The 13,652-nt window shown below is 39.0% G+C and overlaps 2 protein-coding genes across 2 annotated transcripts; both read left to right on the forward strand.

Annotated features, from left to right (window-relative positions):
• The first annotated feature begins 209 nt into the window (after window positions 1-209).
• Window positions 210-2,582, forward strand: LOC148912157 (histamine N-methyltransferase-like). Its single transcript, XM_089027899.1, has one exon. The coding sequence runs from the start codon at window positions 281-283 to the stop codon at window positions 1,157-1,159; it is 879 nt and encodes a 292-aa protein (XP_088884025.1). The 5' UTR covers window positions 210-280; the 3' UTR covers window positions 1,160-2,582.
• Window positions 2,583-4,124: 1,542 nt separating this feature from the next.
• Window positions 4,125-8,907, forward strand: LOC148912158 (acid-sensing ion channel 1-like). The gene is made up of 6 exons (XM_089027977.1): window positions 4,125-4,932; window positions 5,017-5,176; window positions 5,560-5,616; window positions 5,706-5,922; window positions 6,340-6,431; window positions 6,804-8,907. Exons 1-6 carry the CDS (start codon window positions 4,129-4,131, stop codon window positions 6,953-6,955), a joined length of 1,482 nt encoding a protein of 493 aa, XP_088884103.1. The 5' UTR covers window positions 4,125-4,128; the 3' UTR covers window positions 6,956-8,907.
• Window positions 8,908-13,652: the final 4,745 nt, after the last annotated feature.

A 13,652-nucleotide genomic window follows, 5' to 3' on the forward strand; every position in this document is an offset into this window, starting at 1 on the left:
ATTACCACGAGACCAAGGAGAAGATTTATTAAATTCGGAAAATGAAATTTTATCTCCCAAAATAGCAACAGCAGTAGAGGATCACGCAGTTATACGATGTACGATAAAGATGTACGATAGAGATATGTCCTTGGCCTGGGGGAGAGAGTCGTGTGTCAAAAGATGTTTCAAAGGGAGGGGAGGGGGGAACACATAACTCGGGGGAACACAAATCCGCAGCCGTTCTTAGTGTCGTCACGAAACGTGAACAATTCATCGTGAACATTTCGTCGCTTCAATAATGGAAGGAACGTTCTCTATTAATGGCAAAGATCACTATGTTAGAAGCTTGGAAGTGCATCGCCAAAAATCAGGAAACCTTAAGAATAATAACGAATTTCTTAACCTCCATCTTCCGCCCATGATTGAAGATATGGTCAAGAAACACAAGCCTGAAAATCAATTTCATATCTTAAGTATTGGAAGCGGAACCGGAAAAACCGATTTTGAAATCATCAAAATTGTTCGAAGCGTATTAGAGAAGTTGGACTGTCGTGTGAAAATTTTTAACCGAGCGGTGGAACCAAGTGCAGCTTCGATGAGCCTATACAAAGAAGCAGTTATTCAAAGTTCGAGCCATGGAGACACGGAATTCGATCTTTGCGAAATGACATTTGAACGGTACAAAGAAACTAAAAGCGATGAGATCAAGTTTGACGTGATTCATTTCATCCACTCTACTAGCTATGTGGATGTCAAGAAAACCCTTGGACTTTGCTTCGAGGAAGAATTGAAGCCAAACGGAATAATTACTTGCTTCGTGGTTGGCAAAGATTTGCTGTATGACTGCTGCAAGATGCAGGGCCACGTGTGGCATGGAGGGCACTCAACTAATGAATGCTGGTTAACTGCTGATGATATTGTAGCAATTGCTGACAAATGTGGCTGGAAGTACGAACTCTTTAACCAAGAATACAACGTCGATGTGACGGACATTTTTGACGAGAATTCAATCGAAGGGAATCTTTTGCTAGATTTTCTTACTTATGTCCAAGAGTTCCGTAAGACGGCAGATAAAAAGAAAACAAAAGAAACAGAATTGATTCGAGAATCCTCTATGGTCAAAGATGGAAAGCGTTTTGGAACAAGAAAAGATCAGTTATTGTTTCTTTACAAATAGACTGGCATATAGTCTCCCTCGCATCCATTTTTAGTGTCGGTCGTGGGGAGGGAGCATCGCGTGACGACCGACTCTAAAAACGAATGCGATGGAGACTAACTGGCATAGTGATCGAACGCAGATGGACTCTTTATATTCGCATATTATGCAATACGTAGATTTTATATAACAGAATTTTCACGTTACGCAAACAATATAATTCCTTATGTATATTGATCAACTAACTACTCGCTTAAATTCCGTTATAATAACAATCTTTATTGAGGGCATTTCTTACAGATTGTTCCATTCCTTCGCCGCATGAAAACTAAAACATTGTTTGCCCCAATTTGTGGCATGCAAACAGTGGGAAGATGTATGTCTGAACCCCACACCCCCCCCCCTCCCCCTGGGGTCTGAACGGCGGCGAGTACAATAATTATGTATAGATTTATTTGTTAAGAAATTGAAGTCATAATCTTTGTATAAATTGCTGCGAGCGGAGCAAGTCAGCGATCCTATTTCAATCAATAGCTAGCTAAAATCGAGATTTGATTACGACCACAATGCTTAGCGAGGGTGGAAAAAACAATAGATTTCTTTGTTCTTTCTATCCCACAATGCAAAATTCTTTCCTACTACAATGCCTTGCGCGTCTGCACTATAAACACTTCGCATTCACGTGGAAGTCATATAGGAGTCAAGCAAGTCACATTTGGCGATTTCAAATTCATAAAGGAAAGATTCAAACCTAAAGCAGGAACGTATTACAAGAACTTGTGTGTTATCCACCATCTTAAATGATCAGCACTTCGATTGAGACTAAGTTCAGTTCTGTATGTCCTGTTATGCCAAGGTGAGGTCTAACGAGAATTCGCTCCAATAAATAATCAGTAATTTACAGACAGACAGTAATTTGTACACGCAAAAATAACTTGGAATAAACTGATAATCAGTATTGTACAGATAAAAGCAGGTATAGTTTCAATTCAATTAAGAAACCTTTCAATTTGGGACAGTTTTTTGATTGGTTACCCCCAAAGACGCAAGGCATTATGGGGATGTGAAAGTAGAGAATAGCATTTCTAAACGAATTTCTATAAAATATTCGCTTAGTTAAAACTTGGGGCAACAAATGTAGGAGCCGTGACCCTTGAAGGTCAAGATAAGTAGTAATGTAAATCAACGTAACGCATAACGCAACGCTTTTTGTTGATCGTCCCGATTGTATCGTAAACGGCCGATTATCTTGTATATTCAGCCGAAGGGTTATTTAGATATAACATTTGATATTTTTGAAATCACTATGTAATCAAAACCAGTATAGCTATAGTTAAATATTTTGTAGATTTATAATGCCCATTATGGCTTGTGGTCATACCAACTGTTAGTTTCGCCATTCTTGCACAGTAATAATAAATCACTCTAAAGGAATTAACTTTTAGTCCATTGTTCACTTGTTCACTCAAGACTGAGTGTTGCTATTCCAATCCAACAAATAGCAAAAAATAACAATCCCTAAAACAGAAGGAATTATGAATATTCTGGAAATGGAAAATTCCATATATTCTCAAAGTATGCGCATCAAAACCAGAAACTGTTAGAGCATTACCATCTGTTCCAGTGACACCAAATTCTACCAACCTTTTTGTAAAACATCAACTTATCAGAAATCATGCATGATTAGGGACACTAGAATTTGGAATATATTACTGTCAGCCAACTATCGTTACTAAAACAGGGAATGGAGAATGGAACATTTTTAGTACGATTACGAACCACTGCCGTGGAATATTTGGCAATTTTTTCATTATAAAAAAAGCTAGATTGCAAGCGCCATGACACTTTTTAAGGGTAATACCGCTGATCGCTCATCCCAGTCACTATTCTCCATTCCCTGTTTTAGTAACGTCCTACTAAAACGTTTTTGTAATCGTGAATTTTGACTTTTCTCTGATAGTCTATGATATTCAAGTCTAAAATTATGCTAAAACAATTATTGAAGGCTCAGTGATTATGGTGATATTTACTCGCGGTAAATATTCCACCGATAATCTCTTCGCCTTCGGCGAATAATTGTTGAATATTAAAATATTGAAACCATTAATGGAATCTAGGGGGTAAGCTTGAGTCGTTTTGACGCAACGTGCTGCTCCTAAATGTAATGCCAAGACACTGACTTTATTATTTTGATAAGGGTCCGCAATAATTGGACTTAGCTGTTGCAGTTTCCCTGCCTCAGAACAAGTATTCCTATCCCTTTTCTTTTCTTTCCCCGGAGCGACGAGCGTATTTCGGAACTCAATGCAAAGTTAGATAAATGAATAAATTCCTATTCTCTTGAGTTTTCTTGTTTGTTATGTTTGTCCTATCTTGCTGGGATCTTTTCAAACAACTTTAGCGCAAACATATGGTCTAATTAAACTTATAACAAGTCTCACATGAATAAAGATTTACGAGATTGCAAGTTATGTTACTTGATAAAAATTATTTGTAGCAAATCATTTTGTTTTCATTTTAATCTATTCATTGTATTTTGGGGTTGGAATATGGATTGAATCTTTTTAATTTTGATTAATTTTGATTTTGATTTTGATTTTGATTTTGATTTTTTTTTTTTTTTTTTTTTTTGTGCATGCACAAAACTTTTTTGCCAAGATCGTGAGAAGTTTTTCCAAGTAAATGCTTTTGCGGTTTTATTTTTATTAGTGATCCTAAGGAAGTGAAAACATTCTTATTCTTTCTGATTTTAAAAGCTGGTAAAAACTGACAATTTGATTGCCAAAACTGCATGCAACTTAATTGTTTGCTGTGTCACTATTAAGAGAGTAGCCAATGACTAGCAAGCAAAGACTTCAATTCACATCATGTAATACAAACTGTAATTGTGTTTCGGGTTTTTGTATTCGGCATTTTTTTCGATTACAAGAAGCACTAGATTCATTTTTCAAAAGGTTGGCAGAAGCTTTTCCAAAATACTGACCTCAAAAATGTCAAATAACGAGGAAATGTTGAAAGAGAAGCCTGAAAGCTTGAGAGAATTAGCACACTGCACAACCCTCCATGGCGTTCGTTTTCTCGCCGAGAAGAATGTTTTCAGGAGGATATTTTGGGCTGCTTGTCTGCTGGGAGCCACCAGCTTCTGTGTGTTACAAGTGAAGGAGGCGGTGGAATACTTTCGATCAAGACCTTTTTCGACCGTTATCACGATCAAAAAAGAAACCAAAATTAGCTTTCCAGAAGTTACTATCTGTAACATGAATAGCATTCACACAGGCAAGTATTCACGACAGGTGAAGCGACTTTTCCCGAACACGACTGATCGAGAAATCGAGGACGATATTTCTTACATGTCAAGGTCATTTAGAGTTAATTTCGACTCTACGATTAAGACAGGCAACGTTAGCCAACTCAATAGAATAAGAGTTATGTTAAGGAACTTGACAAGCATTTCTTATGGCATTGATGACATCCTTCTACCAAAGGAACTGCTTTCTTGCACATGGGCTGGAAAAACTTGTGGAGCTCAAAATTTTAAGGCTTTTTATGATTCAAAATCTTTTCAGTGTTTTACATTCCAGCCATCGGAATCAGAGGTGGGTATGGCTGGAATTTCTCAAGGTCTTCAGTTAAAAATGAACGTTGGAACAGACTGGTATTTGCCAAATTCTTACGAGCCGTTTGTAGGGCAGAAAGTCGTTGTCCATCCAAGTGGGGAATATCCGCAACTCGACCCCTACGCGCTTTTAATCGCGCCTGGTATACATACATCGTGTGCTGTTCGCCGTATACAGGTAAGTCACATGATACTATCACTTTGACAAGTTCTCATAATTAATTCGCATGATGAGTTTTTTAAGGTTCTATTTTCCCCCTAGTTCATCAATCTAGGCACACCATACCAGACCAACTGTGGTGAAGAGGAATTGAAGTATGTAAACAGAGGAAAATATTCTTACAGCCGTGTGGTTTGCATTGAAGACTGTTTTTACAAGATACTTGTGGACCGCTGCCATTGTAAAACCATAGAAATGTCAGGTAAAAAGAGATTTGGATGAAAGGAATGTACGGAATGCAGTGTTGTGTGACAACTTTTGTGATAGTACGTCATTTCTATAAATTTAATTTTCGAATAATCCGAAACTAGGTGCGAAGTCAGCCAAACATATAAGGGGGGCTTGACCGAATTTTGCGAATGGCACTACAGAACTTAAAAAGGACTTTTAAAAATATGCTTTCCTGATCAAATAAAGCTACATATTTATGAGGGACCACCCATGACATATTCTTGTAGTATAATAAGTCAGTTCGTAGGTAGCTTGAATTTGAGTTACTTCGTTAAGATAAAACGTTCATTAAAGGAAAGATTGCATTATTTTTACTGCATTGGTTTTTGATTTGACTTTGTAATCTTGTACCAGGTGACCTACCATTGTGTTTAGACGATGTACAAACTAACTGTATTTTGGCACTTGCCGGTAAGTATGCCTTGACACCGCATGCACGCATGCATCCATTCATCCACCCATCCATCAATAATTAAAGCAAAATTCACTTTTCTTCATAGAAAACATGACAAAAGTGGATTCGTATCTAAAGTGCGTGAACAGTTGTAGAGAATCTTGTAAAAATAGCTTGTACAAAACGAAACTATCTACAGCTAAACTGAATTCAAAAACTATGGCAAACGATTTGGATGACATCTGCAAGCTAAAGAACCAAAGACTGAGTGTTTGTGAAGAGATACAAGACAAATCCCACATGGAAAAGATTCAGTTCGTCAGGTAATTAGTGAAATTCTCAGTTACTTTAAGCCCCTTGGGCTTCCTTTGTCTAAGGCCGGGTCTCTAAGCTAAATCCAAGATGTGGGACAAAATGTTTCAATTGTTTCTTCGCTATAACATGTGCGGGAAGTTTTGATTCAAATTTTAGACATTTTAAAGCTTTAAATGACAGAAAAATCCCTCCCAAAAAATCTGTGTTCGCTTCCAAATAAGGTAAGCTTACAAAATATGAATGTGAGGTTGGTGGCCACACGAATGACAATTTTTTGTTTGGCAATGGGCAATTTCTAGTGATATATGGAAGATTTGCCTTTACCCTTGGTTTTATGTGCTCCAATTGACAGATTGACGTAACCTTCTAATGTTTCGGACAGTTATATATTGAGTCAGAAACTATCTTTACTTAACTTTCAACAGAGACAGCATCGTTTCATTTGAGGTCTATCTTGAAAGCGATTATTACGAAGAAGTCAAGCAGATACCAGCTTTTGAATGGTTTGAAATATTGAGTAAGTATTCACAAAACTGGTATGTGATATGTGATAATACTTGGTAAGATGAATAGGGTCTTGAAACAAATATCAAAGATGAATACATTCTGCAGTGTCCTAACACAATTTCTGGCTAACTCACAGAACAAACCCTGAAACAACCTCTGGGCTGATCCAACAAAGCTAACTCACAAATCAAACCCTGAAACAACCTATGGGCGGATCTAAGTCAGGGCATGGCTAACTCACAGATCAAACCCTAAAACAACCTCTAGGCTGATCTAAGTCAGGGCATGACTAACTCACAGATAGAACCATGAGACAAACTCTGGGCTGATCTAAATCAGGGCATGGCTAACTCACAGATCTTTACAATCTTATAAATTTCAGGCGACATTGGTGGTAACCTTGGGTTGTTCCTTGGTGTCAGTATTCTGACCTTAGTGGAATACGTCGATTACGTCATCAGAATACTATGGTACAAACTGCGCATGACACTAAAATCTAAAAATATTGAGTTAAAGCCACGTGATAGGCCATAAACCTCTGGCTCGCATCAAATACCATTAGTATAATTTTAGACTTGAATATAGAGTTTCTCGAGCTGTGATTGGTCGAGCGACAGGTGATTCTGAGCAATAATCACCCCTGGAGCGGTGATTATGAGGTTTTCCAAAGTTTGCCAGAGCAGAAGTAATACTAAAACGTTTTTTTATCCTGAATTTCGACTTTTCTCATATTCAAGTCTAAAATTATGTTAAAATAATATTACTCGTGGCTCGGTAAATATTCCACAACCGATAATCACTTCGCCTTTGGCGAATAATTGTTAATTGTAATGTATATCTAATATAGTTTTCCGTGCAGTTATCAAACTAAAGCAATAGTAAGGATAAGGATAAGTGATGCAAAAGAATGGATAATTATTTCTCAACGACCAATCTGTTCCATTTTCCCTTTTACCAAAATTTTTTAATTTCTGATAGGATAATGTTTTTCGTCGATAAGAGAACAGACCAATGAGCTGACGTCGCGCGCTCTTTCCGTTGGTTGTTTTTATAACTAAAAGCGTCGAAAAAAATGCGTTTTAATGAAGTTTTTTGTGGTAAATTTAGCAAATCGTGGTTCCTTTCCTATGGTCTGTTTAACAAATCGAAGTCAGTTTTCTATGGGTCTGTACTGTAATCGAACTTCTCATACTCATTAATAATGCATGAGTAAACCAGCCAATCAATGGGCTATTTTTGGGTCACATGATGTTACTTGAAACCTGGTAAAGTGCTGTGAAAGGAATGCATTCAGTCTGGAGTAACTGGAATAAAATTAATTCAGTCCTAGGACTGAATTAATTTTGTTCCAGTTACTCCAAGTCGAATAATTAATGAGATGAGAAGTCATTTCAAAGCCTCCAATATCGGACTGGACGGGATTTCAAGTCCGCGCAATTAGTTCCTAATTGCTTTGACTTGAAATCCCGTCCAGTCCTCATTGTCGGCTTTGAAATATTACATGAAATGACGTCAAAAATGATACAAAAAGACAAGTAGATAGTTTGAAAAAGCCGTTTCATCCCTTCGCTCAGTGCGCGTGACGGATGTCGTAAGCACAAGCAGGTCTAGCCTCTAATCGACAATGGTTCTAAGCCATTAGCGCGCGCGAAATTTCCAAGTTATGGTTAAAAACTTGAATAGATTTAGAACTTTGATATGTATTTCCTTTAAATTCTAACCCGTAGAGTAACCGATTCGAATTCCTGTCTTTCTGGAATTTCTCCCTTCTCCGGACCTCGGCAGCTTAATATACAGATTCCTTTTTGTTTCTGTCAAGAGCAATCGCATTCAGTTAAATTTTGATTCCCAACCTTCCCTACCACGGCGGAGGACCTCAGGCAAACCTCACTGGATGAGACTCGATTGGGAAATTTACTGAATGGAAAATGTGCAGTGTAAAGATAAATTAAAATATTAGGCTAAGTCAGTGTTTCATAAAGAATTTACAAGTTTAAAGTATCAATACAAGTGATTGTAAAATCTATCCAATATAAACTTAAACTTTCTTCCGCAAGATGTAAATGTAACTGCTAAAAAGATTCTTGTAAAGTGACTATTGATAGATCTGGAATAATTCCATGGAGGAGTTTTTTATGATGTTCAGGAATATGAATCAACACTAGTCGTTTAGTTGTTTGGTTCGAATGCTTCGATGTTTTTAGATGAGTCAACGCTGTCGTCATTCGAGTCCTCCACAACATCCCAGGCTTGTCTGTCTCCTTCAAGGAAAGAGCAGAATAACCCTGTTCCAATACACATGAGAATGGCGTTGATCCAAAATACCGTTTGCCATTCCTCTGGCGTCTGTGGAAGAATTAAAGAGAATATATTGACATAAGCGTACACAAAGAATTAAAAAGCAAAGAGTATACGGAGAGAAAGGAGAAGGACATAAAAAAATGAGAACGAAATGGAAGGAAAAGAAGAAGGAGAAGCCAGTTAGATGATCATGATGATGAACAACCAGGAATAAGATCAAGAAGAAGAAGAAGAAGAAGAAGAAGAAGAAGAAGAAGAAGAAGAACAAGAAGAAGAAGAACAAGAAGAAGAAGAACAAGAAGAACAAGAAGAACAAGAAGAACAAGAACAAGAAGAAGAAGAACAAGAACAAGAACAAGAACAAGAACAAGAAGATGATGATGATGATGATGATGATGATGATGAAGAAGAAGAAGATAATGATGATCTGATGATAATGAAGGTCACGAAAAGAAGATGAAGAAGAAAAAAACAAGTAGAAGAAGAAGAAAAAGAAGATGATGAAGATGGAGAAGAAAAACATGAAGAAAAAGAAGAAGCAGAGAGATGAAGCAGAGAGATGAAAGATTGTAAGATCATACAATCAGTATTATTCGATTATAAGATAAAGGCGCCATACTTGATTCAGAGTGACAAATCCAACCAAAATAGGACTGATGAACCCAGCTGTTGTCCCCAAGGTGTTACACAGCCCCATAATGACTCCTGCACATCGAGGTGCTATGTCAAGCATATTGACCGTGTAGGCAGGATACGATAAGGATGTCGATGCTCCTGATATTGCCATACACACTACAACAACTGCAACACTATTTGTATATCCAGCAATGAGTATGAACGCTCCTGTACTTAACGTTCCTGTTAAAACAAATGGTTGTCAATTAGAGACCGTTTGTATGAAGGTCTAGTGCTCTAGTCCAGGGCTGACCAATTGCTTATCCGGTAGATTCTAGTGAGCATGTGAGCTCCTCATCCATTGTAGCAGGACAACTAATTCCTTAACTAATTCATTTTTCTCCCTACACCACTATATAAACCCCGCCATCATTCTCTTTCTCTCATTGACTCCGATGAAGGACTAACGTCTGAAACGTGAGTCTACTATCTTTCGTACCTACGGTGATAAAATTATCTACTACGACACATTTGATTCAACTAAAAACACCGACGCAGTCCAAACTAGTTCCAAAACTAGTCGTCATCTACTAATTTATTAACTAGGCTGACATACAGAGGATGCTCTGTAAGCCTATTACATTTACTCAACCATCTTTCTTCCAATTACATGCATTTAAGGCAAATTTGGTTTTAAAAGGATACAATGCTATTTTGACACTTTTCTTGCAGCAATTCCTCTTCCCTGGATATCCTGTATCCCCCTCCTCCCGAAGTAAAGCCTCTATTAGTTTTCATACCTACGGCATAGAAGCATCGTCGTACAGTTTTGGGTGCTCCAGGTATATTTTCTTAGTAAGTCAGCAGAGAGACCTGCGACGGGTGTGCAGATTCCTTTTACCAGGAACGGTGCAGCGGCCATAAAACCCATCTGTTGGGAACACACACCAACACAAAAAAGGAAGTTGATAATCAGCAGAAGAGTCACGCTCGAAAGCCTTCGAAAATGGATTAGAACAGGAACTTTGGCCTCTATATCAGTGTATTGACGGAATTCTAATTCTAATTCTAATAATTATCCTTGTTTTGGGAGAGAAAAAAAAAAACCTAGCCTGCGTGTAACAAAGCTGTGGTCCTCGTTCCATAAACGCGATTTTTGCTTGTAAAGGAAAACCGGAGAACCCGAAAAAAATAACCCTTGACGAACAGCAGAGAATCAATAAACAACTCTAATTAGATGTGATTGCGAGTCCGAACTTACGACCGTAACGTTGAGTGGAGGCGCATTAGGAACACACGTATCACACGTGGTCCATACAATCTGATTTCTGAAGTTCAAAGACTCATTGTAAGAATTACCGATTGTGTGTACTCTTGTGCCTGCCTAATCCTAATTACTAACTATTTACTGTAATTATTCATGGTTGCTTATTTACATACCTTGTGAATTTCGGTGTCAAAAACTTCGACCAGAAATTTCGGGATGGAAATGAGTAAAACATAGAAAGCCAGTCCAACGAGAAGTTAGCTGCAACAATTGCCCAGACCGGAAGTGACTTCAGAATACTCATCCATGGAACGTTTACTTGCCAACCTAAAAAGGAAGTCTGAATAAATTAAGGAGGCTCGAAACGTCTTTTGCTTTAGTCTAGAGGTTGTAGTTTGCATCGTAATTTAATCTAAGGGATTTGATGGCGGGCAGCCATGTCATAGGGCATAAAAACTGAGAGTTTCGCTTTTGGAGAATGAAATAATATCTTTTGGTGCAATAATAAAGTATTGCATCGTGGCTAATCAACCCTTACTCAATCCAAACTGGTTAGAGCTGCTCCGGGGTCATACATGGACTGTATAGCGGCTGCCAGGGGCGTCTTTACATGCTTTCAGTTCGACCCCGTTGAGCTGCGCCACTGCTGTACTTGAGATTGTGAATAGCGATAACGCGTTTTTATTGTATACTGCCATGACTCTCTATGCCAAGTGATGCTATGAAAAGTGATCAGGTATTTTTGACGAGTGTAAGTTTTAATGTTCCTCAAGATGATCTTTCTTCGGACTAGGGGTCTATGAAATCTTCAATATCATTCTCAAGAGAATGACATGCTAAAGTAATGGGAACAAGTGGTGTAGAAGATGCCTGCCTTGTTTAAATCCTTGTCGTTGTGTGAAAGCAGCTCTCGTTCCTCAACAGACATGCTAGGGTGTTGTTCTGGTGTCTCGTGAACAAAAAGGAGCCATACCATATACCATAGCAGACCAAAAACGCCTGGAAAGTAATATAACAAACTTTTCAACCACGGCCCGGTTGTACAAAGGGTAGATAGCACTTTCCGACGGATGTTGGATATAAGCATCAACTTATCCACTGGATAGGGTTTTATCCACCGAATAGCGCTATCTCAGCCTTTACACAGCCAGGCCCAGTACCTTTTTTAACGCGTAAAGAACATAAGAACAGCACGGTTTTTATCGAAAAAGTCATTTGCAGGCTTTTTCATGATATTACGCAATGTTCCCTGCAAGATGTCTGTTAACTTTGTTGCAGGACAAATTGCACAAGAGATTACCTGGTTCAAACACACTGGTCAAAACGTGTCTCACATTCATTTTCAGAGGGGGGTTGCAATAGTTCCGTGAAGTAGATCGAGGATTTCAACAATTTTGAAACATTGTCTATAGTAACAAAGACACACTTCTACCTCCTACAGCTTGGTTGCGAGGAACATTGCCCGAAAGTAACACTCTCTATCCGATGCAACTGCAAACCTATTTTTTTGGCAATTGCCCAGTGCATCATCTCTATTCTATGCGACTGCTACTATTTTTTTTAGGGTAATTGCCAGATGTAAAATCTCTTTTCGATGCAACTGCAACTATTTTTGATTGCACAACAAATTGCATGTTAAAAGGACATTTCCTAATGTAGCGACCCCATTTGCAGAATTACTCACCAAAGCAGTAAAAAACAGAGCCCCATCCTCCATCGAAGCCATATTTTGTCAAGAGACCAGTTATTGGCATGGTCATCAAATAACCAACACTGTTCCTAAGCAACAGAAGTCCAACAGATTAAACAAGGACATCGAAAGAAGCAGAAAAAAACATCATGATCAATAGTCCCTTCCACAGTTCCTTGCGCCATCTTGAAAGTTTGCCGTGTCGAAGTCTCAGAGCTTCAACTGTGAGCTTGCAATGAATATAGATATATTTTTTCAATATGCAATATCATTGCAGTCACCGTCCGTCTCGCGCTTCGACGCAAAGGCACGGCTATCTTTCAAGATGGCGCAGGGAGACTGTAAAGGATACTCATATTGAGGCGCCTGGAACAATCTTTGGTTTAAGTCGAACCTATGGGCAGTCGGCTTATAAGCATTTCTTTATAAGAGCAATACTGTAGATGAAAGCGGTTTAAATGTTTGGCAGCCTGGACTCGGAAACTGGTAACGAGAGTTGTCCTTTCTGGCTGCCGGTGCGCCTCCGTGGGCTCTCATAATTGCATGATTAAGCAGGGAAATAATACACGCCTACCAAAACACAAGAATACACGAGTTGTGTATTAGGCACTGTGAAGATTAGTAAGGACTAGCCAGTGGGGTGGGAACATACAGGGCAGAAAAATGGAGAGAATAGTATGGAAAAATGTAAGAGATGGGTGAGGAGTAGTCGAGGGGGAGGGGGAGAACGGAGACGGTGACGGAGACGGAACGGAGACGGAGACGCCATGGCGCAGGCGGCAGAGCGCATAAGGAGACGGAGACGCTACGTCAGTACAGGAGAACGTTACGCAGGACGGAGAAACGGAGATAGGGCCAAAGAGGGTAGGCAGAAAGAGAGAGACAGAGGCGATAGAGAGGCGGAGAGAGAAAACATAATTTATTATTGGAGCTCGATCGGCTACTTTTCTTTAAGGCCAGTGTCAAGCAATCCCTCTCAACCAACGTCTCATTGAATGATCACACCAATATCGAACATCGCGCAGCGAATGGATAGAATAAGAGTAGGATATAATCGATGGGCTCAATGCCAAACACCGAACAGCGCTGTCAACCACCACCTCCTACCGGCATCGCTTAGGTCAGACGGCACGCTGGTATCTAATCTGGCAGATGACCATGAATCGCCGCCGGTCATATAACGATCCTAACACTATGGGCCTGTGAGATAGGGGTTGTGAGGGGTTTAGTAATATAGCTCACCAGTTTATAACAACTTGAGATCTAGGTGGGTCAGATAGTCATTCCTATGGCATTAGAAGTCTATGCTTGCATGGTGATGTATTCAAGTGCAATTTGATATGGTATAGCCATCTATG

This window comes from Actinia tenebrosa, unplaced genomic scaffold (assembly GCF_029948245.1).
Source record: "Actinia tenebrosa isolate PJP-AT-01 unplaced genomic scaffold, QUT_ActTen_1.0 PGA_scaffold12__29_contigs__length_12842862, whole genome shotgun sequence".
NCBI classification, from domain to species: Eukaryota; Metazoa; Cnidaria; class Anthozoa; order Actiniaria; family Actiniidae; genus Actinia; species Actinia tenebrosa.